The sequence below is a fragment of the Heptranchias perlo genome, chromosome 24, assembly GCF_035084215.1.
Source record: "Heptranchias perlo isolate sHepPer1 chromosome 24, sHepPer1.hap1, whole genome shotgun sequence".
NCBI classification, from domain to species: domain Eukaryota; kingdom Metazoa; phylum Chordata; class Chondrichthyes; order Hexanchiformes; family Hexanchidae; genus Heptranchias; species Heptranchias perlo.
Window position 1 is genome coordinate 21944548 of NC_090348.1, and position 27952 is coordinate 21972499.

The 27952-nt window shown below is 40.4% G+C and overlaps 1 protein-coding gene across 1 annotated transcript in view; it reads left to right on the top strand.

Moving 5' to 3' along the window:
* The first annotated feature begins 1744 nt into the window (after nt 1–1744).
* Nucleotides 1745–27952, top strand: part of LOC137341851 (chemokine-like protein TAFA-5) — a 278302-nt gene continuing 252094 nt past the window's right edge. Inside the window, exon 1 of the mRNA XM_068005357.1 lies at nt 1745–2132. Within this exon, the coding sequence (XP_067861458.1) occupies nt 2042–2132 (91 nt within the window). The 5' untranslated portion in view covers nt 1745–2041. The remainder of the gene's footprint in view (nt 2133–27952) is intronic.

The following is a 27952-nucleotide window of genomic DNA, read 5'->3' on the forward strand; positions in this document are numbered from 1 at the left end:
AAATATGAAGTATTTATGTTTGCCACTGGGGAAAACATTGGATACCACTCATCTAAATGATGTCCATCCAACCTATGTACTTTGGACCTTACAAAGTCACACTATATATACCATACACCTGACCTACAGTGGACTACAATACACCAATGTATCAAATAACTTCTGCAGCACAAAAAGGTAAACATTTTTTAAAAATTCTATCACATGGGGCTTGCTTTAATGTTCTGTAAACTTGTTACACCAGGATGCGTAGTATAATGATAATACACGTTTGGAATTGCGGTGAATTATGGCAAATAAACTACTCGACGCAGAAAACATAACTCACTGGTATCTGCAAACAAAAGTGAATTATATAGTTCACAGACACTCAATTTCTGCCACTTACTTTTGGTGTGCTGGTGTGTGTCCTCGACTTAACACCATTCATAATCATTGATTGATTGTTTGAAATATGATTTAACCTCAACGATACGAATTGTTGCTATTGTGGTGGAGAATGACGGTGTTATTGACACCCCGGTGGTTTCTATTGTTAATACCGTAATGATTTGAATAAAATTTAGATCATTGATACCTCGGCGGTACAGTACTCAGCACAGGTTGCAGATATGCTTATTTGGAGTATGGCTGAGAGTAATAACTCGGCTCCTGCTGGACACAGTTGACATGGTGCTGCAGACTGAGATGTTCTCTGACTGTAGACACTCCACAGCCCATTTTTTATTTCAGATGTGTTCCGTCTGACGTCAGAAGGGGATTTACCTTAACGTTTTCCAATCCCGGGAACCTGACAACATAATCAGGATCTCAGTTTCGATATAAAGAGCGCCGAGTTAGGAAAATAGGAAGCCCCTCAATTCGGGGGAGCAGCGATTCCCTGACAGAACCAGACTTGAAGCGAAATTGCCCAAGTGAGAGGAGGCTGACGGACCAGAGTGGAGAAGTCTCCGGCTTTTAAAAAAATTATTAAGCTGAGATCGCGGAAAAAAAAAAGTATTTAAACCCCGCCAGCCAGCTCTGGAATGAAGGGACAGCAGACTGGGGACTGAGAGCATCTCCCAGAGCAGCGATCCCGCCCAGCCCCCCTCACCCAGGGGAACCAGGCTTTAAGTAAAGTGAGGTGTGAGAATAGAGACACATAAAGCAGCCTCCTCCAACCCCGGCACCACCGTCCATGGAGCAGGAGTGAAGTGAGCAGAGGCTCCCCCTCTAACCCAGACCAAGATGCCGAATGAGTGAAGGGCTGCTCCACTGTCCATCGGGCTCTCAGCCTTCAAGAGCCGTGAGCGAGGAAGCTCCAGAAAGGAGGGGTGTGTGTGTATGTGTGGGTTTTTTTTTTAAAAGGGGGGGGGGGGGGGGGAAATCATCACCATCGGGGTGAACAAGAGTGCATCCGGCCGCCACTCCCCGTGAGACCATGAGCTCTTCGCTCAGCTCCAAGAAAGTGAGTGAAGAAAAGCCGCGTCGAATCACAAGCTTGTCAACAGCAGCGCTCGCCTCCTCCGTCTGGGGAAACATCTCCGGGCCGGCTTAAAGAAAGTGAAGTGAAGGGACGGCTGGTGGCTGCTGCTACTGGGAAAGAAAAGTGTCTCCTACCAACCCTCAACAAGCGGGAGCTGCTTCCATTCCGGGCACAGAGAGAGAGAGCTAGAGATAGGGAGAGGGGGCCCGGCCGGCCGGCCGGCGGGGTGGGGGTGGGTGGGGGGGGAAGAGCAAAAAAAAAACACAAAAGGAAGGGGGTCGGTCTCCGGTCCCGATAGAAATAAAGTCAGCCCCCCCCCGGAGAATCTGCTCCCGCAATCAGCGCCTGGATTTTTGGCAGCGGGATCGGCAGCCAAGCGGTGGAAGAGCCGCGCCGCCTTCCTTGCATGGATCGAGGGGCACCGGAGCTGGGCACCGCGCACCCCTTCCCACACTGAAGGCTTGCACCGGTTCTGGGCCAGAGCTCTCGGTCCGAGGAAGGGGGAAATCGCTCCACATCTTACCTTCTGGGGAAGAGTCATTGCCAGGGATTGATCCTCTACCGCCTCTTAACACGATGCAGCTCCTGAAAGCTGTGTGGGCTTTGGCCGGAGCTGCTGTCTGCTGTGTTCTTATATTTGTTATCCATTCACACTTCTTGAAAGAAGGTAAACAGTTTAAATTATTTATTTATCTTTCACCCTCACCCCCCTCCCCATTTGAGGTTTGCCTTTTTGTTACACTGCAATGTAAACAGTTTTAGATTTGCTGTGAGACAGTGAAACTAAGCAATGCATCGTCGTTTTAAAGCACGATGTACCAATAAAAGCTAAATCGGAGCCACAAATCCCCAATTATCTCCTGATCTCGTCGGATTGCAGATCGCTCCTTCAACAGCATGATCTTTTTTCTGAAAGTTACATTGGTTGTGCTGGCTTGACTTTTGACATCTAAACCTGACAATTATGTTAACTAAACGAGAGATTTATTAAGTTGAAGTATTCGTAAATGTGCATGCAAAGAAGATATTATATTCTAATATTAATTGGTGAATGTGTGAGATGGAGAAGAGAGAGAGAGAGGAGCCAGAATCCACGTTCTTTCTCCCCAGGACTTGAGTTGGAGACGGAGAGTAGTTCGAGTTTCAGTGGAGGGCGCTGTAACTCCGCGCAAAGGGCTCGACGGCCCCTGCACCCACAGGCTTTAACTGCTGATTTATGTATGGAAGGGTGTCCTTTGCTATTTCCATATGGTTTTCAACTTTCATTTTGCTATCATAACTTTCAAATGGGGCTAAATTGCGGAAATTGCTTTATACCAGATTCACATCTGAGGGCTATAAACGAGAACGTTGGTTTAATAGAAACAGGGATGGATTTTCGATTTGAACTGTTACGTTAACCACCACTTTATTGTACTACAAGTGTATCTGATTACGAATTGAACTCATCTGAAAAATAGTCCAGGTGGTTTAAGAATATGGGTTAGATTACAGTGTATCTCAGTGGAAACTTCGAGTTGAAGCAAACAGAAGATACGGGCTAATATCTACCCAGAGTATGAATATCAACAATTTATCACGTAAATTAATTTAAGCTAACAATTAGGGAGTAGTCTCAATTAGGATATTTTATAATTATTTCCCGGGGATTCGCGCTTAGAACTTTTAAAAACTTTTTTTTTACCTTGAGACAACTTAAATCGATTTTTTTGCACACTTTACGAACAGTTTAAACTGACCATTTGTCAAGACACATTTAGTATCAAGTCAGCATATCATAAGATCATTCCAAGACTTTATTTGAGCAAAGTGCCTAGTTTGTTTTACCAGCAACCAAAGTAGAATGCACAATTTGTTGTTAAAATCTATTTTACCTTACACTGGAAAAGGAAAGATGAGTGCGGCCTCTCATTTGATACATCATTCTGCGGTTGTAGGGGCAGAACCATTCTAGGAGGTAATTGTCATACACACTATTAATCAATAGCTAAAGGAGGGTTTGCAGATACAGTATTTGATAGCCCAGCTGTCCGGCGTCACGGTGCAAAACCCATCCAGATTACGGAAAACCAGCAGCATGGGTGTTTCTGGTCTTATTGAATTCAGCATACGCTCTGATGTGTTTGGCACTCACTCATAGAGTTTAGCAATTAACTATTGCCATGTCCTGGCCTAACATTTATTATTTGACTAACAATAATTGAACCTGAGCAATCTTGTGAAATCAGAAATAGAAGAATGAATAGATTGCATTATAGATTGCGTTAAATAAAATTCACACATTTGAAAAAAACATCGTTAGGAGTGTTTTGCTGCTCATTCTGTTTTGCTGCTCTCTATCTGTTCTGTTTTGCTTTAAATTTACCATTATAAATAATAATAGTACCGTGAAACCAGCACCTTCCAGTACTGCAGAGGTTATTGAATCGCACTTTATTTGAAGAACTTGACTGTTAATACATCTTCACTGATTTCAGATTTTAAAAATATATTAATTTTCCTTCATAAGTCAAACTCTAAATAATATTCTGACTGTTGAATTGTGAGAAATGAGAACAACTTATTATAGTGCAGCCTGCTAACATTTGAATAGAACAACTAAAGAAGTTGATCTTTCTGGAGCTTGTCTGTATTTGTACTGATATCATCTGGAACATTAATAAGTGATTACTGAATAGAGAGATTCTAAAATGTTTATGGCATGCAGTACATGTTGCGAGAACTGGCAGAATGTATATTTCTGAGCCTTCATAGCTGATGTAACTGACTTTGTGCATGCACGTGTGCACTCCCTGATAACAATTTGACAGCTCACTAGCATCTCTGTGTTTCTTTCCAAGTTCAGGTTCTCTAATACATGGTACGGAACTACTGGAATGCTGGTAACAGCTTCCTCTGCAGAAGGCATCTCTAATTAAAGGCTTCTTCCATTGCATCATACACATTTCTCATCTAACATCCCAGGCTCTTTTTAAAATACTATAGGTGATTTAAAAAAATATCTGATACACCAGTTCTAAACCCATTATTGCAAATGAAATGTTGTTCGTTCATTATTTTTAATTAGATGTATTTTAACTCATTTTACTCTTGCCTCATTATAATGCTGCAAACAACGCAACACTTACCTGATCTATTATTATTTATCAGCTTAGGCTACCTCTAATTAAATAGTCAGAGTCTCTGCTTTCTTGTCTCCATTAAGTTGGCCCATTATGTCTAATAAAATTTAGTGTCTCAAATGCTTTGAACCTGGATTTTCTGTCCTTGCAGAATACTCTGAAATACACTTATTAGTAACTCTAATCAATTGTATCTCTCAAAACAAATGTTCAAGTATATGTATGGGGCCCTCCTTAAAATATCTGTCTGGAGGATAAACATTGTTACCTCTTGAAATATGATTTTTATTTCCGCATATGAGCCTAATTCACTAATTTATGAATGATCAAGCCAAGAGAAATTGTAGTCATCCTCAATCAAAGAAATAAATGTGAAATTCCATAGGGAGATTTTGGGTTTATCACACTCTCAGGGATTTTGGATTTCAGAATGGGATTGTTGTAAAATTGTTGCTCTATATTTAAGTGCTGAAAGCAGGAAAATGTGTTGCAAACCATCATAAAGTCACTTTCACATGTTTGTGATCAATGATCTTATCTATAGTTAATCACAATTGTCTTTTTTCTCCATTGATCCCTCTTCATAATTAAGGGCATTTCATAATCACCATCATCCTCACTAAAATGCTCCTGTTAAAAAGTAATGAAAATTTGACTGTCTTCCACAACAACAATTTAAACACAGAAAAATGTCCCATGGCACTTAACAGAGATGTAGTTAGACAAAAATGGACTCCGAGCCAATGAAGGAGATATTGGTCCAGATTTTGCTGTCAAAATAATGGTGAGGCTAATGGCGTTCTCCGTTATTTATGCGCAAATGGTGCAGCAACTTCAGGCGAGGGGCAGATGCGTGGTTAGACTCAAATATCCAGAAGTTGCTGTCTGAGTTGCGCCGCTCCACCATTAGCTTCGCGAACATGGTATCTTGCTGCCTGCCTCACCATTTGAAAGGCATTGAGTGTCATGAAGTTGCTGTATTTGCAGGGTAGATACGAACTGAACTTGCCACAGAAAGTGAAGGATGGTCTGAAGTGACGCAAGGAGCCTTTCTTGGAGCCATTTAAGGCCTGCGCATATTTAATTAAACCTGGATTCAGACAAAGGGAGCTTTTTAGCTGTCAGAGATTCTTTTAACAATGTGCTAAGTGTTAATTACTGCCAATCAACCTATCTGGCACTGAAAATTAACTATTACGAGCATGGAGTCTCATTCCTTAAGGTTTTAATAGTTGGAGGTTTTAAAAATGTAAAATGTATTTTTTTTTCTCTCTCTTAATCCAATCTTTCTTTCCCTCTCTTTATTTCTCTTTCTGTACCTGATTTGACATTGAATTCACCCACTCTAATTTACACTTCCTTCTCAGTCCTTGTGCTGTTAATTTCACAATCCTTCAATCTGATTGGTTAAGGAAATACACAGTTGTTTGCTCTGCTCCCAGATGCCCTGTTACCCTTGCTGTGATGTTATCAGCTTGCATTGCCAGCAACTTGGCATGCAAAAAATGTAAAAACCTGCAAGGCCAAGTCTAATTAATGGCAGATGTCATTAGATGCTCTGCCACAGAAAAATCTGAGCCATTAGGTGGGGTGACTAAAAGCTTATTCAAAGAGGTGGGTGTTAAGGAGGGTCTTAATAAAGGAGAGCTACAGAGCCGGAGGAAGGGAATTCTCTCGTGTGGGGCTTAGATGGCTAATGGCCCGACTGCTAATGGTAGGGTTAAGGCGGGTATACGCAGGTGGCCAGAGTCAGCGGAACGGAGGGTTCGGGGGAGGGATTATAGGGCTGGAGGATGTTAGAGATAGGGAGGGACAAGGTCATGAGGGATTTAAACATGAGGCTGAAATTTTTAAATTGGAGGCATTTGGGGACTGGGGGCCAGTGTAGGTCAGAGCAGGACTTGGTTGGGATAGGATATGGGCAGTAGAATTTTGGATGAACTGTAGTTGATGGATGGTGGAGGCTGGGAGGCCTACCAGGAGAGCAGTGGAGTAGTTAAGTTTGGAGGTGACAAAGGCACAAATAAGGATTTTGGCACCAAATAGGCTGTGGCAGGGGTGGAGGCGGGCAATGTTACGGAGGTGGCAGTGAGTGGGCTTTGTGAGGGAGAGGATATGGGTTCAGAAGCACACCTCGGGGACAAATGGGATGTCAAGGTTGCTAACCGTCGGGTTTAACCCAAGACAATGGCCAGGGAGGGGGTTGGGATCAGTGGCAAGGGTACAGAGTTTGTGGCGAGGGCCGAAGATGATGGCTTTGGTCTGCCTAATGTTTAACAGGAGGAAATTGCTGCTCATCCAAGACTGGATTTCAGACAAACAGTCTGACAACACAGAGGCAGTGGAGGGGTCAAGAGAAATGGTGGAGGGGTAGAGCTGGGTGTCACCAGTGTACATATTTAGCTACCTTTGTCATATATCTGTCTGTTCAACTAATATCCATTTACCTATCTCTCTGTCTATTTATCAGTCGGCCTATCATTTTGCCATCTATTTACCAATCTCGTTTAACTCCTTGCCATAAGCATTCCATTGACCTCCATTCTTTTAAAAGTTATCTCACATTTTACCCTTTCCACTTGTTAATTCATCCCCCATTTTGTCCCTTGGCTCTGACAAGAATGTTCAGAGTTGGAAACTGTTATAACTGAGCATAATGATGAGAAAAATGAATAAGAAACATTTAATGAATAGCATTAAAGAAAAATTAAATCCCTTATGGAGTCACCATTTAAAGGATTAAAGACTTTCCCACAATCCAAGCAAAATACACTAGCATCCAATCGGCAGGTCTGTGATTAGCATTTCCAGTGGCAATTATTCCAAGAGTATCCTGGGGGAAGCTGTAGACATCAGTCTTCTGAAAGGACAGATTGCAAATTCAAGTTCTTGTTTCTAAAGTGTAGTTAAATACATCCATTCCATTTCTTGTGATAGATCCATTCCATGTTATGCAATCACTCTATTCCATGTCTTGTCACAGATCCATTCATGTTTTATCACGGGTGCAGTCAATGGTTGATTCAAGTGTTCAGAGTGGGTATGAGCTGAGAACTCAAGGTTAAGGAAGATGGTGAAATTAAAAGCCGTGTGATATAATAATTCAGAAAAGAAATACATGCTATGCTTCAATAATATTTCAATCAATACAGCTTCAGTAATATTTAGCCTGACCCATCCTCATTGCTGGTGCTTGGGTACATCTTGGCCATGAAATTTGTGAGACAAGGTGAAACCCACTTCTGTTCTGCCGAGACTGGCTTCAGAGAAACATACTGCATGCATTTCTGGTTCAAGGAGAAATCAGTGGCAGTGTGAGAATTAAAAAATATATATTTTCTGGCAACATTGTCATAAAGGCAAGGAAGTCACACTTCCTTAATTTTACAATTTTTTTATTTATAGTTCAGCGTGCACTTTGAACCATCAATATGATCAAATATTGACAATATAACAAAGCCAAATCTTTTTTTTTATTTGGAACTGAATTGTCAACAATATGGCAGTCAAACCAGTGATTCTCAACCCATGGGTTGTTACCCAAAAGTGAGTCACTGGAAGGGTGTCCTTGGGAGTCAAAATCTGATTCCAATTTCATTTTATCAACACGATGCATGACCACCTGATGCAAAGACTTATTTGTTAATATTTCAATTTATTTTCCAAGTTTAAACTCTCTAATATTTAAAGCACAGAGTCCACAGATCTTTCAAATTTCCTTGAACAATTATCCACGAAAGGACTGGTGATTTTCAGACAAATATCTTTGGCCTGACTTCCTGTGATTGCCAGTGTACACTATCACAGGTCACCACACTAACCTGCAGCACCCACTTTGGGTTGCATTGTGAAAAAGGTTGAAAACCGTTGGATTAAGCCAGTCTGCCATCACAACTAAAATCTTAAAACTTGTTGATAGCAAATCTGTGGCAGGGGTTTTCCTTTCCTTTATGCTTTGTGTTGCTAAGGAAGCAGCTTGGGAAGTCTTCCCTATAAAAATAGAATAATGGTGGGAATAAAAACCCAAATTTAAAATGGAAAAAATATGACCAAACTTTGTTAACTCTCTTGTCAGAACTGGATGTTCTGTCTCATCCATTCATCCATTTTGCTCTCCTATCTCCTTTTCTCAACTTTTTCCTGACATTCAGTCATCAGACAGCTGTGCTGTATCAAAACGGATAAGCTGCGCACAGTAGTGAAACAATCCACGTTTGTTCTTGGGATGAGTGGGAAAGAGCTGTTAAAATATCCCTTTTCAGATCTTGCTTTTGAGGGGGAGCAGAAGAATGGGATACATGCAGTGCGAGTTTCCACGCTCGGGTTTTTTTTCATGTTGAGATTCAGGTCATCATGCAGCTAATCCTCAACCCAGTCTCCACTCTCTCTCTATGCATTCAGTGTTTACAAAAAAGAGATTTGAGCTATGATCTGCAGAGTTTTGTGATTGGTAATTACACGCCTCTTTCTGCCTGATCCTCACAAAGCAAGCAAAAAAAAAAGTACCGTTCAACCTCCTGTTTTCAAAAGGACTGACAGTCTTGAAGCTGAAATAATATTGCATTTATTATTTAAGCAGCAATTATCTTAAATGATTTGTTGTAAAGTTAAAAATTTCTGTTAAACTTCACCTACAATGGGAAGAGTGTCACATAAAAGCTAAAGATTGAAGGTAATTATCTCTCTTCCCCATAAAAGGAAAATGTTTAAATTATTTGAAATCTGCACATTGCACTTTTGGAGGACTATGATAATGCGCGGCAAATCTTATCAAATGGCGGAGCAGGCACGAGGGGCTGAATGGCCTACTCCTGTTCCTATGTTCCTATATGCTTTGTGGGTTTATTTCACCAGGATATACTGTAAATACTATAACTAAACTGTAATGCCCTGTTTCATTTATAAATTGTATATATTCTGATTAACCTTCAGAGTTGTACCACATTTTAATTTGTACCACAAATTAATAAAGAGAATCAATTTTTTTGAAATATGATCCTAGCATTTATTAGAAGAAAGAATGCATTTGGGAGTGATGGGGGCATAGCAGCTTTAGACAGAAACAGAAAAGATGTTAAAGCCTGTAGAATGTGGTGAGATAAATAAAGAGGTAATTGGGACAGTGATCTTGCCCACAAGAAATGCTGTATGCCCCTTGTGCGTTTTCTAACTGAAAACAAGTTCAGCAGATACCTTAGAGACAGTAGAAAATTAAATGACCAGTCATGTTGTTCAGCAGTATGTTGAGAAAAGTGTGTGATTTTTTTATTTTTGGTGTTCTGGCTGAATAATTTTCTTTTGGTTTGTCAGCCTTCACAAGCTGCGACTGCAGCTTTTGTATGGCGACTGTCTCCTGACCGGTTCCTACTGGGAAGGGGTTACCCTTCTTACCAGCATGTGTGTAGAGTTTATTTTTGTCCATTTGAATCTCAGTAGATTTGCAGCAGCCATTTACACCCTCCTGATGTGAATTTCCCACTTCTCATTCCCAAACTTGATCTGAGCAAATTATTTCCCACCCTGGGCTGGAAAATTCCCAGTTATCAACTAACCACATGTAAGATGCTTTGCAGGACTGGCAAGATGAAAAACAAGGCAAATTGCCAGTTTACATGTCTCATCAGCATGATGATGCTCAGTTTTTCCATTTTCCTTCTCTACTTGTTTGCGGTCCCCGATCCACGTTGTGATTCTTCCCTAACACGGTGAGCGTTTCCTGCTCTGCCTCCAATGAAGGGGAATTTCATTCCCTTTAACAAGGCCACGTTTCCTGACGAAATTAATGCTTTTTGCTGAGCTGTAAAGTTAATTCAGGCCGGTTTGAAAAAAGAAACAAGTCCTGAAACTCAAGCAGTGAGTGAGCTTGAAAATGTTTTTCTTGCTCTGCCTCTCACACACCATTAATTATAATGGGCCAGTTGCTGCGATTGTTCTGCGAATTCAGAGCAAATGCAAATTTGCTGCACCAGTATAAATGGGGTATTGCACTCAGCAAGCAAGCCTAGCCAAACTCGAGCTTTTGCCAAAAACACACTGGTACTGCCATCTGCATTGATTTCTGGTGCTAATTAAGTTACCAGTTTAATTAACACAGAAAGGAGATTTTCTAAACAAAGATGTCCAATAGTATTCATCTCTTTGGCTGCACAAATCTTTAAACTCTGAATATTTCAGGCTGTGTAAGCTTCATTTGTACATGTGTAAAATTTTATTCATTGCTCAGGGGTACAAAGTCAAGAGGTTGCCAGCAGCAGAGGACCAATTTAATTGTTGAACTCTGTAATCTCTTGTCTGCCCTTGAACTGGGAAATAGGCAGTGCATTATTAGGGGCAATCCTCAGGAGGATCATGGTGGTTTGCTGTAATCGTAGAATCATAGACATTTATGGCACAGAAGGAGGCCATTCGGCCCCTCGCGTCTGTGCCGGCTGGCTATCCAGCCTAATCTCACTTTCCAACACTTGGTCTGTAGTCTTTTAGGTTATGGCACTTCAAGTGCATATCCAAAAACTTTTTAAATGTGACGAGGGTTTCTGCCTCTACCTCCCTTTCAGGCAGTGAGTTCCAGACCCCTACCACCCTCTGGGTGAAAACATTTCTCCTCAGCTCCCCTCTAATCCTTTTACCAATTACTTTAAATCTATGCCCCTTGGTTATTGACCTCTCTGCTAAGAGAATTCGGTCCTCCCTATCCACTCTATCTAGACCCCTCATAATTTTATAGACCTCAATTAAATCTCCCCTCAACCTCCTTTGTTCCAAAGCAAACAACCCCAGCCTATCCAATCTTTCCTCATAGCTAAAATTCTCCAGTCCTGGCAACATCCTTGTAAATCTCCTCTGTATCCGCTCCAGTGCAATCACATCTTTCCTGCAATCTGGTGACCAGAACTGTAGGCGGTACTCAAGCTGTGGCCTAACTAGTGTTTTACACAGTTCTAGCAAAACTTCCCTGCTCTTATATTCTGTGCCTCGACTAATAAAGGAAAGAATCCTGTATGCCTTCTTAACCACCTTATCTACCTGTCCTGCTTGTAATGTGGCAAATGTGCCTGTAATGTGGCAAAGAAGCCTGGCATTTAATGTATTGTTGATCAGAACCTGACAATGGAAAAGTGGAAGCCTTTCTCAATATTATCCAATGACACTGAACCAACATCATTCCAAAAAATGCTTATTTTCAGCAGACTTTAAACATTAGTAACCAAATCGATTGTTTTGTTGTTATTATAAAGCATGCTGAACTAATGTCACAATGTTGAGCACTAGTGATGAACTAAATAAATCAGAAAATGCCTTTGGTGTCAATTGTCACGTAACTGTGGCTCTGTGGGTAACATTTTTGCCTTGGAGGCAGAAGGTTGTGGGTTCAAGTCTCACTCCAGAGACAGCACAAAATCTAAGCTGACACTCCATCAGAGTCCTGAGAGAGTGCTGCACTGTCAGAGGTGTTCCAAAAGAGACATCCTGTCTCCCCTCTCAGGTGAATGTAAAACACCCCATGGCACTATTTCGAAGAAGTGCAGGGGAGTTCTCCCCGGTGTCCTGGCCAATATTTATCCCTCAACCAACATCACTAAAAGAGATTATCTAGTCATGATCACATTGCTGTCTGTGAGACCTTGCTGTGCACAAATTGGCTGCTGCGTTTCCTATGTTACAATAGTAACTACACTTCAAATGTACTTAATTGGCTTAAAGTGTTTTGGGAGGTCGTGAAAGGCACTATAATCGAAGTCTTTCTTTTATATTTGCTGCAGCTGTTACAGACAGGAACCAATAACAAGGGGCAGATTAATTTTCCTATGACCTGGAGCTAAATTTCCTTTGTCCAAAGGAACATTGCATCTCCCTAAAACAACTGGGTAAAATACAAGGTTGAAATTCATATTTTCCTAATTTTTTTGGAAAAGGAGTTAAAAGCCCTTTTTTTATAACTTTCAATTTACCTGCAATCAAAGTGTTGGTTGTGTGTGATTTTGCAATAGGCAGCTTTATGCAACATGTTTTTATTAGTAGGAATTAGAGAAAATTGGCTAATCATCATATGCCTGTAGTAATCTTTTAACACTTCTTAAACAGCTAAATGGCCAGTTAACTGATGTATAAATTAGGAAATGTTTGATAACCCAACTATGGCATGCATAGTGGCTCAAAACAGAGGGGGTAATTTTAACCTCATCTGATTTTGAGCAGGGCTTAAAAGAGCTGGCTAATCACTTCAGTTTGCCATTGGGCAGGTTAGGTTAAATTTACCTCCCGAGTGGAAAAAAAAACCTGATTTATCAACCAGGTCCTGCATGTCATAAACATGTCAATAAATATACAAAGGAATGACTGCATGCTTGCTAACCTGCAAAACTAGCAAAAGCTTCAAAAAAGTCTGATACAGCCTGAAAAATAATTCCCATGTAAAAACAGCTCAGATGATAGGCCGTATGACATACAAGACAAGAAGATGGACCAAAAGTGCAGTGTGACATGGGCATGTCATCAGTTAAGCTGCAGATAGAGCTAGATAGAGTTTGACCACTTCTATTGCAGGGAATAAAACCTAAAACACAGAAAGCCATCGTTTTCACTTGTAATTTCTAAATTAACCACCTACTGCAAACTGTTCTTTTGTGTATCTTTTCCTGTTTTCAGATGCCAATTAAACATTTGCTGTACATTTCAAAGACTTTTTGGCTCTGAACACCTGTGTACTTACTGGCGGAATTGGGGCGGGCAAAGCACTACGGCAGCAGAAATGGAGGCAGGACATGGTCACCTTGGGCCTCTGCCCCATTGGAAGTGGTGTTTGGATTTCTTGTGGGGATGTGAGTGGGTAAAGGTTGCATCTGTCCCCTTACAACCTGACATAATTAATAGAGGCAGGACTGGCATGATGGTGTCACTTGCCAGAATTCCCACTAGCCCCACCTCTGGTGCCCCCAACACATACTGTTCGCCTGCAAGAATTAAAACTACTCTGTCTCTCTCTTGGGTGAAATGGGGCCTACAGGAGGGCTTCAGGCTGGTTTTGTGACATGAAACACTCAAAAACTGCACATTTGGGCCCTGTGAATTTGGCTTTCCGATAAAGGGGATGCTTGCAAGTTTGTTCTGATGTTTTCAGCTGAACCGGCCAGCTTCGCACTCATGCTGCTGGCCAGTGCTGTATTTTGCTCACTCATCCAGAGGATGCCCAAGTGTTGCAGATACTGATCTGGGTGCCCGGCAATATTACGCAAATTGCCTTATCCCGGGAAATCTGATCGAATGAGGCACTTAGGTCACCAGGCTGTCAGAGGTCCCATGGCGGCGGAGTGGGATTGTGGGTTTTTGGGCCATTGGTTTCTAAATCCTTATAAACTTGAGGCTAGAAATTGATGTTGGGGCTACCAGCGGCTGGATGCTTAGTGTGTTTGTATGACATTTGTCTCTGCTTTTTTAAGAGAGCCATTATCCCATTTAAATAAGTGGGTTAATGTCACCTTTAAATTAGTGGGCAGAAGAATGTCATAGAAATGCATTAAGGATTCATCAGCCATTATCAGCAATAGTGGTTTCTAGCCTTTATTACTCTTTTGATCCTGCTGTTTTTGGAAATTAAATTCATTACACACCACAATTATAAAAAATAGAATCCAATTTTCATTAACAAGTATGGGGAGATGAATTTTGTGCTGTCAAGTGGACCTGAATGATAGACTCCAGTCTGTGGTTTGCATTCTATTATACTCTTATTGATTATTGTTATTAATTCAAGCCTGTTGGGCTCAGCGGCATCAAGCACTCCCATAAACTGTCTGATCATCTTAGTTTTATGGGAGTAGACTCACTGTGCCATGTATCTACTTGTATGGTAGCAAGACTAAGGGGCGTAACAGTAGAAGCCTCTTGTGATTTGAAAAGGAGGGGCCCTGATAATAAAGGATGACATAAGGACAGTGGTGAGAAAGGACCTTGGCTCAGACAATCAGGAAGTAGCATGGGTGGAAAGAAGAAATAACAAGGGGCAGAAAGCACTGGTGGGAGTAGTTTATAGGCCCCATTATAGGAGCCATACCGTTGGACAGAGTATTAATCAAGAAATAATAGGAGCTTGTAACAAAGGTAATGCAATAATTGTGGGGGACAAATCAAATTGGCAAAGGTAGTCTGGAGGACGAGTTCATGGAATGCATTCGAGACAGTTTCGTAGAACAATATGCCATGGAACCAACTAGGGAACAGGCTATTTTAGATCTTGTACTGTGTAATGAGACAGGGTTAATTAGTAATCTCACAGTAAAGGATCCCTGGATAAGATTGATCATAATATGATAGAATTTCATGTTGAGTTTGAGAGTGATGTACTTAAGTCAGAAACTAGAGTCTTAAATTTAAATAAAGCCAATTACATAGGTATGAAGAGCAACTTGGCAAAGGTAGACTGGGAAATTTGATTAAATGTTTGCCATTGCTTATCTACCCTTTAAAGAAATATTTCAATATCCTCAACAAAGAAATATTCCATTGAGAAATAAAAACTCCACGGGAAAAGTGATTCATCCGTGTCTAACTAAAGAAGTTAAGGATAGATTAAAAGAAGAGGTCTATAAGGTTGCCAAGAAGAGTAGTGAGAATGGGAGAGTTTTAGAAACCAGCAAAGGATGACCAAAAAATTGATAAAAAAGGAGAACATGGAATATGAAAATAAACTAGCAAGAAATATAAAAATGGATTGTATGAGCTTCTACAACATAAGAACATAAGAAATAGGAGCAGGAGTAGGCCAGTCGGCCCCTCGAGCCTGCTCCGCCATTCAATAAGATCATGGCTGATCTGATCCTAACCTCAAATCTAAATTCATGTCCAATTTCCTGCCCGCTCCCCGTAACCCCTCATTCCCTTTACTTCTAGGAATCTGTCTATTTCTGTTTTAAATTTATTTAATGATGTAGCTTCCACAGCTTCCTGGGGCAGCAAATTCCACAGACCTACTACCCTCTGAGTGAAGAAGTTTCTCCTCATCTCAGTTTTGAAAGAGCAGCCCCTTATTCTAAGATTATGCCCCCTAGTTCTAGTTTCACCCATCCTTGGGAACATCCTTACTGCATCCACCCAATCAAGCCCCTTCACAATCTTCTATGTTTCAATAAGATCGCCTCTCATTCTTCTGAACTCCAATGAGTAGAGTCCCAATCTACTCAACCTCTCCTCATATGTCCACCCCCTCATCCCCGGGATTAACCGAGTGAACCTTCTTTGTACTGCCTCGAGAGCAAGTATGTCTTTTCTTAAGTACGTAAAAAGGAAGAGAGTAGCAAAAGTAAATGTTGGTCCCTTAGAGGCTGAGACAGGAGAAATTATAATGGGGAATAAGGAAATGGTAGAGACGTTAAACAAATATTTTGTATCAGTCTTCACAGTAGAAGATACAAAAAGCATACCAGAAATATTGGGGAACCAAGGGTCTAATGAGAGTGAGGAACTTAAACGAATTAATATCAGTAGAGAAAAAGTACTGAAAAAAAACTAATGGGACTAAAAGCTGATAAATCCCCTGGACCTGATGGCCTGCATCTGAGGGTTCTAAAAGAGGTGGCTGCAGAGATACTGGATGCATTGGTAGTGATCTTCCAAAATTCCTTAGATTCTAGAACGGTCCCAGCGGATTGAAAGGTAGCAAATGTAACCTCGCTATTCAAGAAAGGAGGGAGAGAAAAAATAGGGAACTACAGGCCAGTTAGCCTGACATCAGTCATCGGGAAAATGCTGGAATTTATTATTAAGGAAGTGGTAACAGAGCACTTAGAACATCATAGTATGATTAGGCAGAGTCAACATGTTTTTATGTAAAGGAAATCATGTTTGACAAATTTATTAAAGTTTTTTGAGGATGTAACTAGCAGGGTAGATAAAGGGGAAGCAGTGGATGTAGTATATTTGGATTTTCAAATAGCATTCGATAAGGTGCCACATAAAAGGTTGTTACACAAGATAAGGGCTCATGGGTTTGGGGGTAACATATTAGCATGGATGGAGGATTGGTTAACGATAGAAAACAGAGAGGAGGGATAAACGGGTCATTTTCATGTTGGCAGGCTGTAACTAGTGGGGTGCTGCAAGGATCAGCTATATACAATCTATATTAATGACTTAGATGAAGGGACCAAGTGTAATGTATCCAAGTTTGCTGACAGTCCAAAGCTAGGTGGGAAAGTAAGCTGTGAGGAGGGCACAGAGCCTGCAAAGGGATATAGACAGGTTAAGTGAGTGGATAAGAAGTGGCAGATGGAGTATAATGTGAGGAAATGTGAAGTTATTTACTTTGGTGGGAAGAATAGAAAAACAGAATATTTTTTAAATGATGAGAATTTATTAAATATTGGTATTTAGAGAGACTCGGGTGTCCTCGTACAAGAAACACAAAAAGTTAGCATTCAGGTACAGTAGCAATTAGCAAAGCAAATGGCATGTTGGCCTTTATTGCAAGGGGGTTGGAGTACAAGAGTAAGGAAGTCTTACTACAATTGTACAGGGCTTTGGTGAGACCTCACCTGGAGTACTATGTTCCTATGTATTGTGTACAGTTTTGGTCTCCTTATCTAAGGAAGAATATGCTTGCCTTGGAGGCGGTGCAATGAAGGTTCACTAGATTGATTCCTGGGATGAGAGGTTGTCCTATGAGGTGAGATTGAGTAGAATGGGCCTATACTCTCTGAAGTTTAGAAGAATGAGAGGTGCTGTAATTGAAGCATATAAAATTCTGAGCGGGCTTCACAGGGTAGATGCTGAAAGGTTGTTTCCCCTGGCTGGAGAGTCTAGAACTAGGGGACATAGTCTCAGGATAAGGGGTCAGCCATTTAAGACTGAGATGAGGAGGAATTTCTTCACTCAGAGGGTGGTGAATCTTTGGAATTCTCTACCCAAGAGGCTTGAGGATGATGAGTTGTTGAGTATATTCAAGATTGAGAGAGATAGATTTTTGGAATCTCGGTGAATCAAGGGATATGGGGATCGGGCTGGAAACTGGAGTTGAGGTCAAAGATCAGCCATGATCTGATTGAATGGCGGAGCAGGCTCGAGGTACCGTATGGGCTACTCCTGCTCCTATTTCTTATGTTCTTATGAAATGTGTCCTTTGCACGTGTATTTCTTCAATTTTTCCAATAACAGACCAAGTTAACATTAGATGAGGTGAAGTTTGGTTTGATTTGTAAACTGCTTCATTCCATAGTCAGATGAAATGTATAGAGTAACAGATATGATCAGAGTTGCTTAGTTCAATAATTACAATAGAAACAGCTTGCTGTGTTAAGTCCAGATCATTTTGAAACTTGGGAAAAATTATGGGCAGTTGATTTATTTTTATACCTTTACTGAGTAAAACATGCCATGGAGAAAGAAACAACTCATTCTGGAAATTGAGCAGAAACTCATCCATACAGTTGCATGGTTAAATTTGCACAACTGTCTGCAGCCCTCTCTATTCACCGCCTTTGAACAAGGAGTTCTACACAAAATACTTATTCTTAGATTGCCTTTGATCAGCTGTTTTAAGCATAAAACACTGGAACAAAAGAGGGCTTAGAGACAGAAGCAATGTATTGTGGGTAGTTCAGAGAAATGAACATATCCCTTTAAACTAAGAAATTGTGAGATACCCTATTCAACAAAGCAATATGTGCAGTAACTAACGTTAACAGTCAACTACAACGTAGAGTACTCTGGATAATGCTGGTTTTAATTTTTGTACCAACATATCCTGTACTGTAAAGTTTACAAACTTAATGTATTTAATTGAGATCATAGAAATTATAACACAGAAGCAGGCTGTTTGGCCCTACCAGTCCGCATAGTGTTTATCCTCCACAAGAGCTTCCTGACCCCATGTGCCTGCCCTGTTCCCAGATCCATTTATCCCCCTTACCTTCAACCACCTATCTAATCTATTCTTAAATGTTGACATGGTTTTCTGCTTCAATCACCAACTCTGGTTGTGAATTCCACAGACTCACAACCTCCTGTGTAAAAAAAAAAATCTTTGAGGATTGCACAGATTAAAGTATTTTAAATTCTTTAATCGGAAAGTCGCTGTGAATTGTTAAGCAGTGACCCTGGCTGAAAGGATGAGAATCCGGTGAGGACAGAATTGGGCTGGGTTGTGATGTCTTCCTACAGTTGAATACTCACTGCTTAGGTTCACACATGAGGAATACTGACTTCAGGAGGGTGACAAACATTCATTAACTTTACCCCCAGCGTGGAGTCAGCACCTTCAACCAAGGAAGAGGGAGGGAGTGGGAGAAAATTGGGTTTAGAAAAGCTGTATAATTGTATGACTGTGGTAATGGGAGGGAAATAGTTGTGGTAGGATAAATTTTCTTGAAAGGTTCTAATTAATTTATGGATTATAGTCAGTCATTTAGGAAGGATTGATATGGTTTCTATGCAACAAATTGTGGTAAGTTTTTTTTTATTTACTCAACAACAGAGGCATCATTTTCAGTTTCATTCTGATGGATTTCTATTTTTTTTGAAGAACTTTTCATTAAGATCTCCCGGAGACTTTGTGACTGTCAAGGCAGCCAAGTGCAATGATAACCAGTCTGCCTTGTGTCGTCAGCACAAATCAAACTTGCCTCTTTCTGTATCCGACTTCTACAACTGCTGAGACTGGGAGCAAAATGACAGCAGCATCCATGCATTACAGTTTAAAGAAAGCTGAGGTGACTGATGGGGTAGCTCCACGGAGCGCTGGAGAAGAAATTTGAATTGGCCCATCCGCTGGCACAAATTTTTATCTGCAGTGTCGACAAGTGGACACAAAAGGTTGGCATGTAAGATATCAGAGTCCTTACATCATTGTACCTGGCCCCTGGAAACCAAACTGGGAGTGACACTTAAAGAGTGATTGCAAAAATGATCATATGAAGTTGTGTTTACTTCTTGGAGATATGTTTGCTAGCTTACATTTTTAAGTTGAAAAAACAAAGTTAATTTTCAATTAATCATTAGGGAGATCAATACAATAATTTTTTTTTAAGAGAAGCACGATTGGCCAATTTGAATCCTTTGATCCTGAGATCCTTTGAACCAATCTTGTACGTGATAACTGTTCCAAGTTACAATGTTGTTATCAAGTCTGCACTAGAAATGGGTGACATTGCAAGCATTTCTATTCAACATTTGAAAATTAGCAATCCTTCTTACTGACATATTGGTGGCGGTACGCAATCTGTTTTCTTTTTTAAAAACCATAAATATGCTGATGTTTCCTGAGGCCTTCTGGCTTTCACAGGGGCAAGAAAATTTGATGAAAAGCAACTCTGCTGCCTAACAGAGCCAGCTGGAACTGCAACATTGCTGCAACCAAGTGTATTAAAATATAAACTACTCAAATAATCACAGCTGTCCATCCCAAACCCTCATGTAACCATGTGCTGCCATGTGGTCATGCAGTAGGTATGTTACAATTAGTGTAAAAGCCTTGCTGATTCATTTGCCATCGTTTTTGTCACACTTGGCAATTCTCCTGTTTGTTTTCTAGGAAGATGGTTAAGGATTTCTGAAATATTAGAACACATAATTTTAATGAATAACAGGAAGTAAAGGATATATAATAAAAGTGCATGTGGATTGTTGTAATGTGCTCTTATGCCATTTTATTATAGAAAAAATATGGACAAGGGTTTTTATTGTTGAGGAGACTTTGGGGAAAGCTTCATATGCCTGTGTGTATGCGCACACATGCACATTTGTCGAATATCCCTGCAGATATGAAGCAGATTTTCTGCAAATTGTTTATTAACCCTGATTACAAGTGAAAGGACCGGGTTAGTGATTAAATGAGAATGCAGCATGAATGGATGTGTAATTTTTTTGCGATTTGAGGAAGCCTGCAATTCCTCCTCCATCCAATTTGGTAGTGCAGATAAATGATGGGCATTCTGATATGATCAGAAACTCACACTGAATGATCCAGACTGTTTTATTCTATAACTAACTAGTTATTGGTCATTGCTTCTTTTGCCAAACCACAAAATCTGATGTCATAGACAATCTATGCCTGAACTGTGCAACCGCACAAAGATAGTTTGACTACATTTGGAACAGGTTAGGAATGAAACTAGCAAAGTTAAGATGAATAATGAAAGAATTATATGTTATTAAGTCACAGGGAAGTGAGGGGAATAAATACAAAGGATTTTCATGTGATATTATGTGACATGACACAAAAGCAAGCACAGACATTTTATTGCTGCTTGTAATGATTATTAAATCTGCTGTTACTTCTCACGAAGTATCCAGGTGCCATGGGTAATAACTACATTCTGAGAGTACATTGACCAACAGAATTTCTTACTGACATATTATGACATATTTTATGAAAAGTCTTTTGAAATCTGAATACCTTTCATATTGTTTAGGATAGCGTGTCAAAGCCTTTAGTCTTCTGAGCTATATATGTGCATAGCGTTAACCTTGGGGGGTCACTTATAAAGTTTAAATCCACATTCCTATTAACTTGCATATATCTCAAATTGCTGAAGATCTTGATGTCCTGATTTGGGATTTTTCTACCAATCAGGCAACAAAGCTAGAACAGCCCTTTCCAAACTTCCAGGCCCACAAAATTCAACCAGGGCAAATCAGTGAATAAGAAATAATTACCAATAGAATTGATTTGCTTGGACTTCGAGGGATGGATTGCCAGGCTTGTGGGGCTGCAGTTTGGACATCCCTTCCTTAGAGGATGACTGAGTCAAGTGATCTGGACTGAGGTGAAACAAAATGCTCATTGCAATTTTATAACTCAAAATGTGGTGCTTGGTGAGCTGGAATTAGGGTTGGATAATGTTGACTGATCATTTAGGACACCTACAGACAGAGGTGTAAGTGTTTATACAGTAGAGACCTCTTTCATCCCATCATTTGGACTGGATAACATCAGACCCAATTCTCAGAAATGGAAGAGCGATGTATTAACTTACAGTATCACCCTCTCCGATTTCTACATTTGTGTGTATACAGAAATGTAGAAAGCGGAGAGGGTGATACTGTAAGTTAATACATCGCTCTTCCATTTCTGGGATGAAAGAGGTCTTTACACAGTGCTGCACTTGAAAGACATAATTTTAACTGCATATCACTGAATTAGCTTCTAGCTCTACTGAGAAGAATTTGCCTTTGAATATTTTTGTGAGAAGATAGAACTTTTCTTGTACTCATTAGGAGGATTTGTTCTGCAAAACTGATTTGGCTAAATGTTACACATGGTACACATTTAATCTGATTTGTGGTGTTTACCTGGAAATCCTGTTCAGTAGGATTTATCTCGTAAAGGAGTACATCTAAATTCTTGTACCTTCCAGATCAACTGCAAGGTTTCATAGTTATTTAAATAAGGATGTTAGTAAAGCAGGAATTTATATATTGTATCATGTAATGTAATTATTTCCTTTCTTAGGGTGACCTGAAGTGCCACAGCACTAAGCTGCCCTTCTCTACTTGCCATAGGTCACTGAGTCTGCAATTTTGTTGAATAAATCGGTGTATTTAATAAGGATTTGTCTTGAAGATTTACCTCGGTGTAGGCAATATAAAATAATTCTAGTATAGTGTTTATTTTGAGGGTTCTTCATCATTTGTAGCGAAATAATACAAAGATTATAGTTGAATTTTGTGTAAAATAGTAATTAAATAGCAATAGGGCCAGCAGCTGTTGATGTGCTACCCAGTTACGCCAGCGATTTGAGCTGAAACTCATGCATCTGTTTTGGTGCCTGGATTATATAGAAGACTGTCGATCAATTTTTGATCATGTAGTGGGATAGCAGTGCAAAGCCTCAACTGGGGTTTTGGGACACGAGAGGAAAGTACTTCATTCACGCAGGAGAAGAAAGAGAGAGAGGCAACGAACATTTGTATGTAATATGCAGTGCTACCAGACACCACATAGATTCCTGTGTGCACTGGAGAACACTGCTTAAACATTTTGCCCTGCACAAACCTTCCCCCAAACCATCCAGGTCAATCATCATTTGTTAGATGCATTCCAACAATGCAAGAATGGGCAGTGCCTGGCTCCTGGTGGTGCTATTTTTAAATCTAACTTGCTATGAAACAGTACTTATTTATTCATTATTTAATAAAACAGTTACCTTTTGAGCCTTCATTTAGTTATTCCACAGTAATTGAAGAAACCGCTTCAAGGTGATATTTAAGGCTACACCAGAACACTTTTTGGTAAAAGACCAATTAGGAGCTAGGAATCCTGATTGTACCAGAATGTTGGTTTATGTTAAGTATGTTGGTTTTCATGTGAACAGTGCTGATTGGCCTAAATAGCATATTGATTTGTTGTGACCAGTTGGTGTGAACTACATCAAGTTCCCTGAGAATCACGTGGATTGATGGACTTGCATCTGCTCAAAATAAAGAACTGTTTTATTTCTGAACAATATGTGTTAAATATTTTATTCACCAGTAGCGTTTTTAAGAGTTGTTTGGAAATGTAATTTTTACTCTGGGTCCCTGTTAAAATGACTCTGGTTGCAAAGTTTTGCATTCTAACAAATTTTTCATCTAATTTTTACCTTGTTTTAAGATAACCAGGTGCTTTGGGGGAAAGGATGAAAGTAGCAACCATCAAATAATATTTAAAGCTAATCATAATATGACTTTTTATTGCATAAAGTTAATGGCCATACAAACAAATAAATTGGTCTGTGTGCTAAATAAGTTAGTTTTCATGCAAATCACATTGTTTTCCATGCTAATCATATATAGTTTGTTAACTGTATTGGTTTGTATGCCAATTATTGGTTTACCTGTGAAGCATATTGATTCATTAAAGAAAGAGATAACTTGCATTTAAATGGCAACTTTCATGTCCTCAGGATGAAACAAAGTGCTTCATAGCCAATGAATTATTTTTAAGTGAGGTCACTATTATTTTGTAGGTGCACATGGCAGCCAATTGGCGCACAGCAAGGCCCCACCTAAAACAATTCTAATAAATGACCCGTAGGTTGTGGGAGGAATATTGGGCAGTGTACCAGCAGAACTCCCTGCTCTTTTATATAAAAAAATAATGCCTTGGGATCTATTACATCCACCTGAACAGGCAGGCAGGGTCTTGATTTAACATCTCCTCTGAATGACAGCACCTCTATCAGCACTGAACTGACATATCAGCCTAAATTAATAAGAACATAAGAAATAGGAGCAGGAGTAGGCCAATCGGCCCCTCGAGCCTGCTCCGCCATTCAATAAGATCATGGCTGATCTGATCCTAACCTCAAATCTAAATTCATGTCCAATTTCCTGCCCGCTCCCCGTAACCCCTAATTCCCTTTACTTCTAGGAAACTGTCTTTTTCTGTTTTAAATTTATTTAATGATGTAGCTTCCTCAGCTTCCTGGGGCAGCAAATTCCACTGACCTACTACCCTCTGAGTGAAGAAGTTTCTCCTCATCTCAGTTTTGAAAGAGCAGCCCCTTATTCTAAGATTATGCCCCCTCGTTCTAGTTTCACCCATCCATGGGAACATCCTTACCGCATCCACCCGATCAAGCCCCTTCACAATCTTATATGTTTCAATAAGATCGCCTCTCATTCTTCTGAACTCCAATGAGTAGAGTCCCAATCTACTCAACCTCTCCTCATATGTCCGCCCCCTCATCCCCGGGATTAACCGAGTGAACCTTCTTTGTATTGCCTCGAGAGCAAGTATGTCTTTTCTTAAGTATGGAGACCAAAACTGTATGCAGTATAAGTCCTAAAGTGAGCCTTGAACCCGCAATCTTTTGACTCCGAGGCAAGACTGCTATCAACTGAGCCAAGCTAACCGAAGTACTGCCCTTTGGTTGATGACTAATCCTTTTACGTCATTGGTCTTTAAGGAGATAATTATTCTGATGTAAAACAGATAGAACTGTATGCAAGCCCCACTAGTAAATCTACCATGGAATTGCTCAGAGGGAGTTGGAGGGTGCACTGTTCTATAATGACTGGGGAGTTATTTGTAAATGTATTATAAAATTTAGTGGATCTCCCTTAGTATGAGTCACAGAATAGTATGGATTGTAGTGTTATCTGTGGCACTGGTGTTGGGATGGTTTGGAAATAAACAAATAATAGAGCATAAGTAGGTTAGCAGAAAACACATAGTCAGTAACAACTTGCAGTTAGATTGTGTTGTTAGCTTGGAAAATATTCCAAGGTATATGACAGAGGAAAAATAGACACCAAGCAGGAATGGAAGGAGTAGAAGAGGTGACTAACTATATGGTCGAGACTTTTTACAGACGGGGCGAGTTCCAGACAATTGGTCTGAAATGGCTGAAGGCTTTGCCACCAATGTTGGGAGTGGAGGAAGAGGAGTATGCACACAAGCCAGAATCAGATGACCAAACGGAGATGGGCTGGGATGTAATGATGGAGGAAGTTGCAGAGTTAAGGTGGGATGAGACTGTGGAGGGACCTGTAAGCCAGATTGAGGATTTTGAATTCAATGTGTTGGGAGACAGGGAGCTATTTGAGGTCGGTAAGGATTGGGGTGATGAACAATCTCTGGATTTAGGGTGGGATAGACAGCAGTTTTTGACAAGTTTGAGGTTTGTGAAGGGTGCATTATGGTAGGCTAGCAAGGAAGGCATTGGGGAATTTGAGTCTAGAAATAACAAAGGCATGGATAAGTCTTTCAGCTGTGGTGGGAGTGAGATAAGGGGGTAGGTGGTTAGGTTCTCGAGATAGAAATAAGCGCTCTTCATAAAGGATAAGGTACGAGGTTTGAAGATCAGCTCTGGGTAGAATAGGATGCCAAACTTGTGCATTAGTTCAGCCTTAGCAAGGAATGCCATTAGTGGCAAGGGTATGGAGTTTTTTAATAGCAGTTTAATACAGTGGCTTAGATCTTCCTATTAATCAGCTGGAGGAAGTTTTGGGTCATCCATGAATTGATATCAGACAGATAGCTGAGGCAGGTATTGAAGAGGTAGAGCTGTGTGCTGCCAGCATCTATGTGAAAACTGATTTACAGATATTGTTGGCAAGAGGAAAATTATGTGAGGAAAAGGAGAGAGCCAAAGAGGACACCTCGGGGTGCTCTGGAGCTGAACATATGGAGGTGGGACAATTATGAATGGAACCATTTTGAGTAGTCCCTTGTAGGTGGACCAGGAAGAAAAGGTGATGGAGGAGGATGGAGTGGGTGACCGTGTTGAATGCCAAAGAAGGGCAAAGGAGGGATAGTGCACCATGGTTGTAGTTACAAGGTTGGTGACTTTGAGTAGGGCAGAAACGATAGTGTGGGGAGGGTGGAAACCAGGCTGAATGAATTAAAACAGGATGAGGAAAGAGCTGGAAGTGACAATGCCTTCAAGGACCTGAGACACGAAAGGGAAGTGGTAGTTGGAGAGGATGGAGGAGTCCAGAACTTTTTGAGGAGGAGGGTGATGACAGCAGTTTTTAAGAGGAAAGGAATAATGCCTGAGCAAAGGAAGCCAGTTACAATGTCAGTGATCGTTAGAGTAAGGGTAGTTATGTAGTAGACAGGTGGGAAGTGCATTGTGGGATCAGGAGTTGGTTCTCCTGGAGAAGATGGACCCAAGGAGGAAGAGATGGGAAGAAGCTACAGAGAGATAAGGGGTTAGAGATATGGTGAGGGAGAAGCTGGGGGCAGGTGGGGAAACAGGACAGAGTGGTTAAGTGGATATAAAGAAGCAAAAGGTGAAAAAGGGAATAGTACAGGTTAAGAAGGAACCAAAACAGCCACTGAGAGGACAAAAGGAGGGGAAATTGTTTAAGATGTGCTTAGAAACACTGAAGTGCAGAACTGTTGTGAGATTTGTTCCAATTTCCCAAGAAACAACCATATTTTTTTTGTGTGACAGACAGTGCTATTGCACTGTACACACACACTAAATGCAAAACTATATATAATATTGGTGAGGTTATAAGCAATATAGACCACAAGTTTTAAACTAAAACAGCACACAGAGAAAGCAATATTTTTTTAAATTCATTTTTGGGATTGGGTGTCGCTGGCAAGGCAGCATTTATTATTTATTGCCTATCCCTAGTTACCCTTGAGAAGGTGGTAGAGAGCCGCTGCCTTCTTGAACTGCTGCAGTCCGTGTGGTGAAGGTGCTCCCACAATGGTGTTAGGTAGAGAGTTCCAGGATTTTGACCGAGCGACAATGAAGGAAGGGCGATATATGTCCAAGTCAGGATCGTGTGTGACTCGGAGGGGAACTTGGAGATGATGGTGTTCCCATGCACTTACTGCCCTTGTCCTTCTAGGTGATGGAGGTCATGGGTTTGGGAGATGCTGCCGAAGAAGCCTTGGTGAGTTGGTGCAGTGCACCCTGTAGATAATATACACTGCATACATATTGAACGGGAAGTAATGCAGAATCCAAATGCAAACACTCATATTAGCTTGTTTGGCAATCACAAATGGAACTTGTAGGGATGTAATTACATCAGTCCAACTTGTTTATCGTACTTATTATGACATTTTCATTTATTTGACAAACAATTAATTAAACTCCAGCAAATAATTAAATGAATGAATTGATTCATGGGCTAGTTGGATTAGAAAAGGAAGATAGATGTAAACCAAAGCAGTGGCACATCATTAGAGTTTTTCACTGTAACACTTTAACCCATAATTGAGGATAGCATGTGATTAAAATCTTCACATAAAATTCTATAAATGTGAACTCAGGGCTTGATTTTCAAATGCTAATTCTGCACATTAGCCAAAATTCAGATGTATTTGAGAAAATCAGGTTAGCAAATCAAAAAACACTTGCAAATGCATGCTAATTACACAAATCCTTCAATTCCAAAGCAGTTACTTCAGATTTCTGTACAGAAACACTGCAAAAGCCTCGATAAAGGAGGGAAAAGATGCAAGATACATTTCACAGAGGGAGAAATTGTCAGTGTCTAAGTGACAAAAAGCAGAACAGTTGAGACATTGAGTAATTGGATGTATCATAATATAACTTCCCAAAGACAGTAACAACTATCAGTCATGTGAAGGATTTTTAGTGTATATAAGTTAGATTTTTTTCCTTCCAAATTTTTTTTTCCCTAATCCTCTTCCAGGTCATGAATCTCCTGTGGATGAGATGGTGGAGAAACCTTCTGCTTCAGGCTGGTTTGTGACTCTTAATTGGCTGCCAGGAGGCATACAAGATTTGGGCTAGTGAAGTCCATCTGACTGACTTTCTTTCAGTTCCCCACATCCCATGGGGCTTGTCCCAACACCAGCATAGTTGAAATCAGTAAGTCAGGTGAAGGGAGTGATCATTCTATGACATTCATGATTAAGGTCAGAGCATGTGGAGTCAGGGGACAGGTAGCAGAATGGATAGCAAGC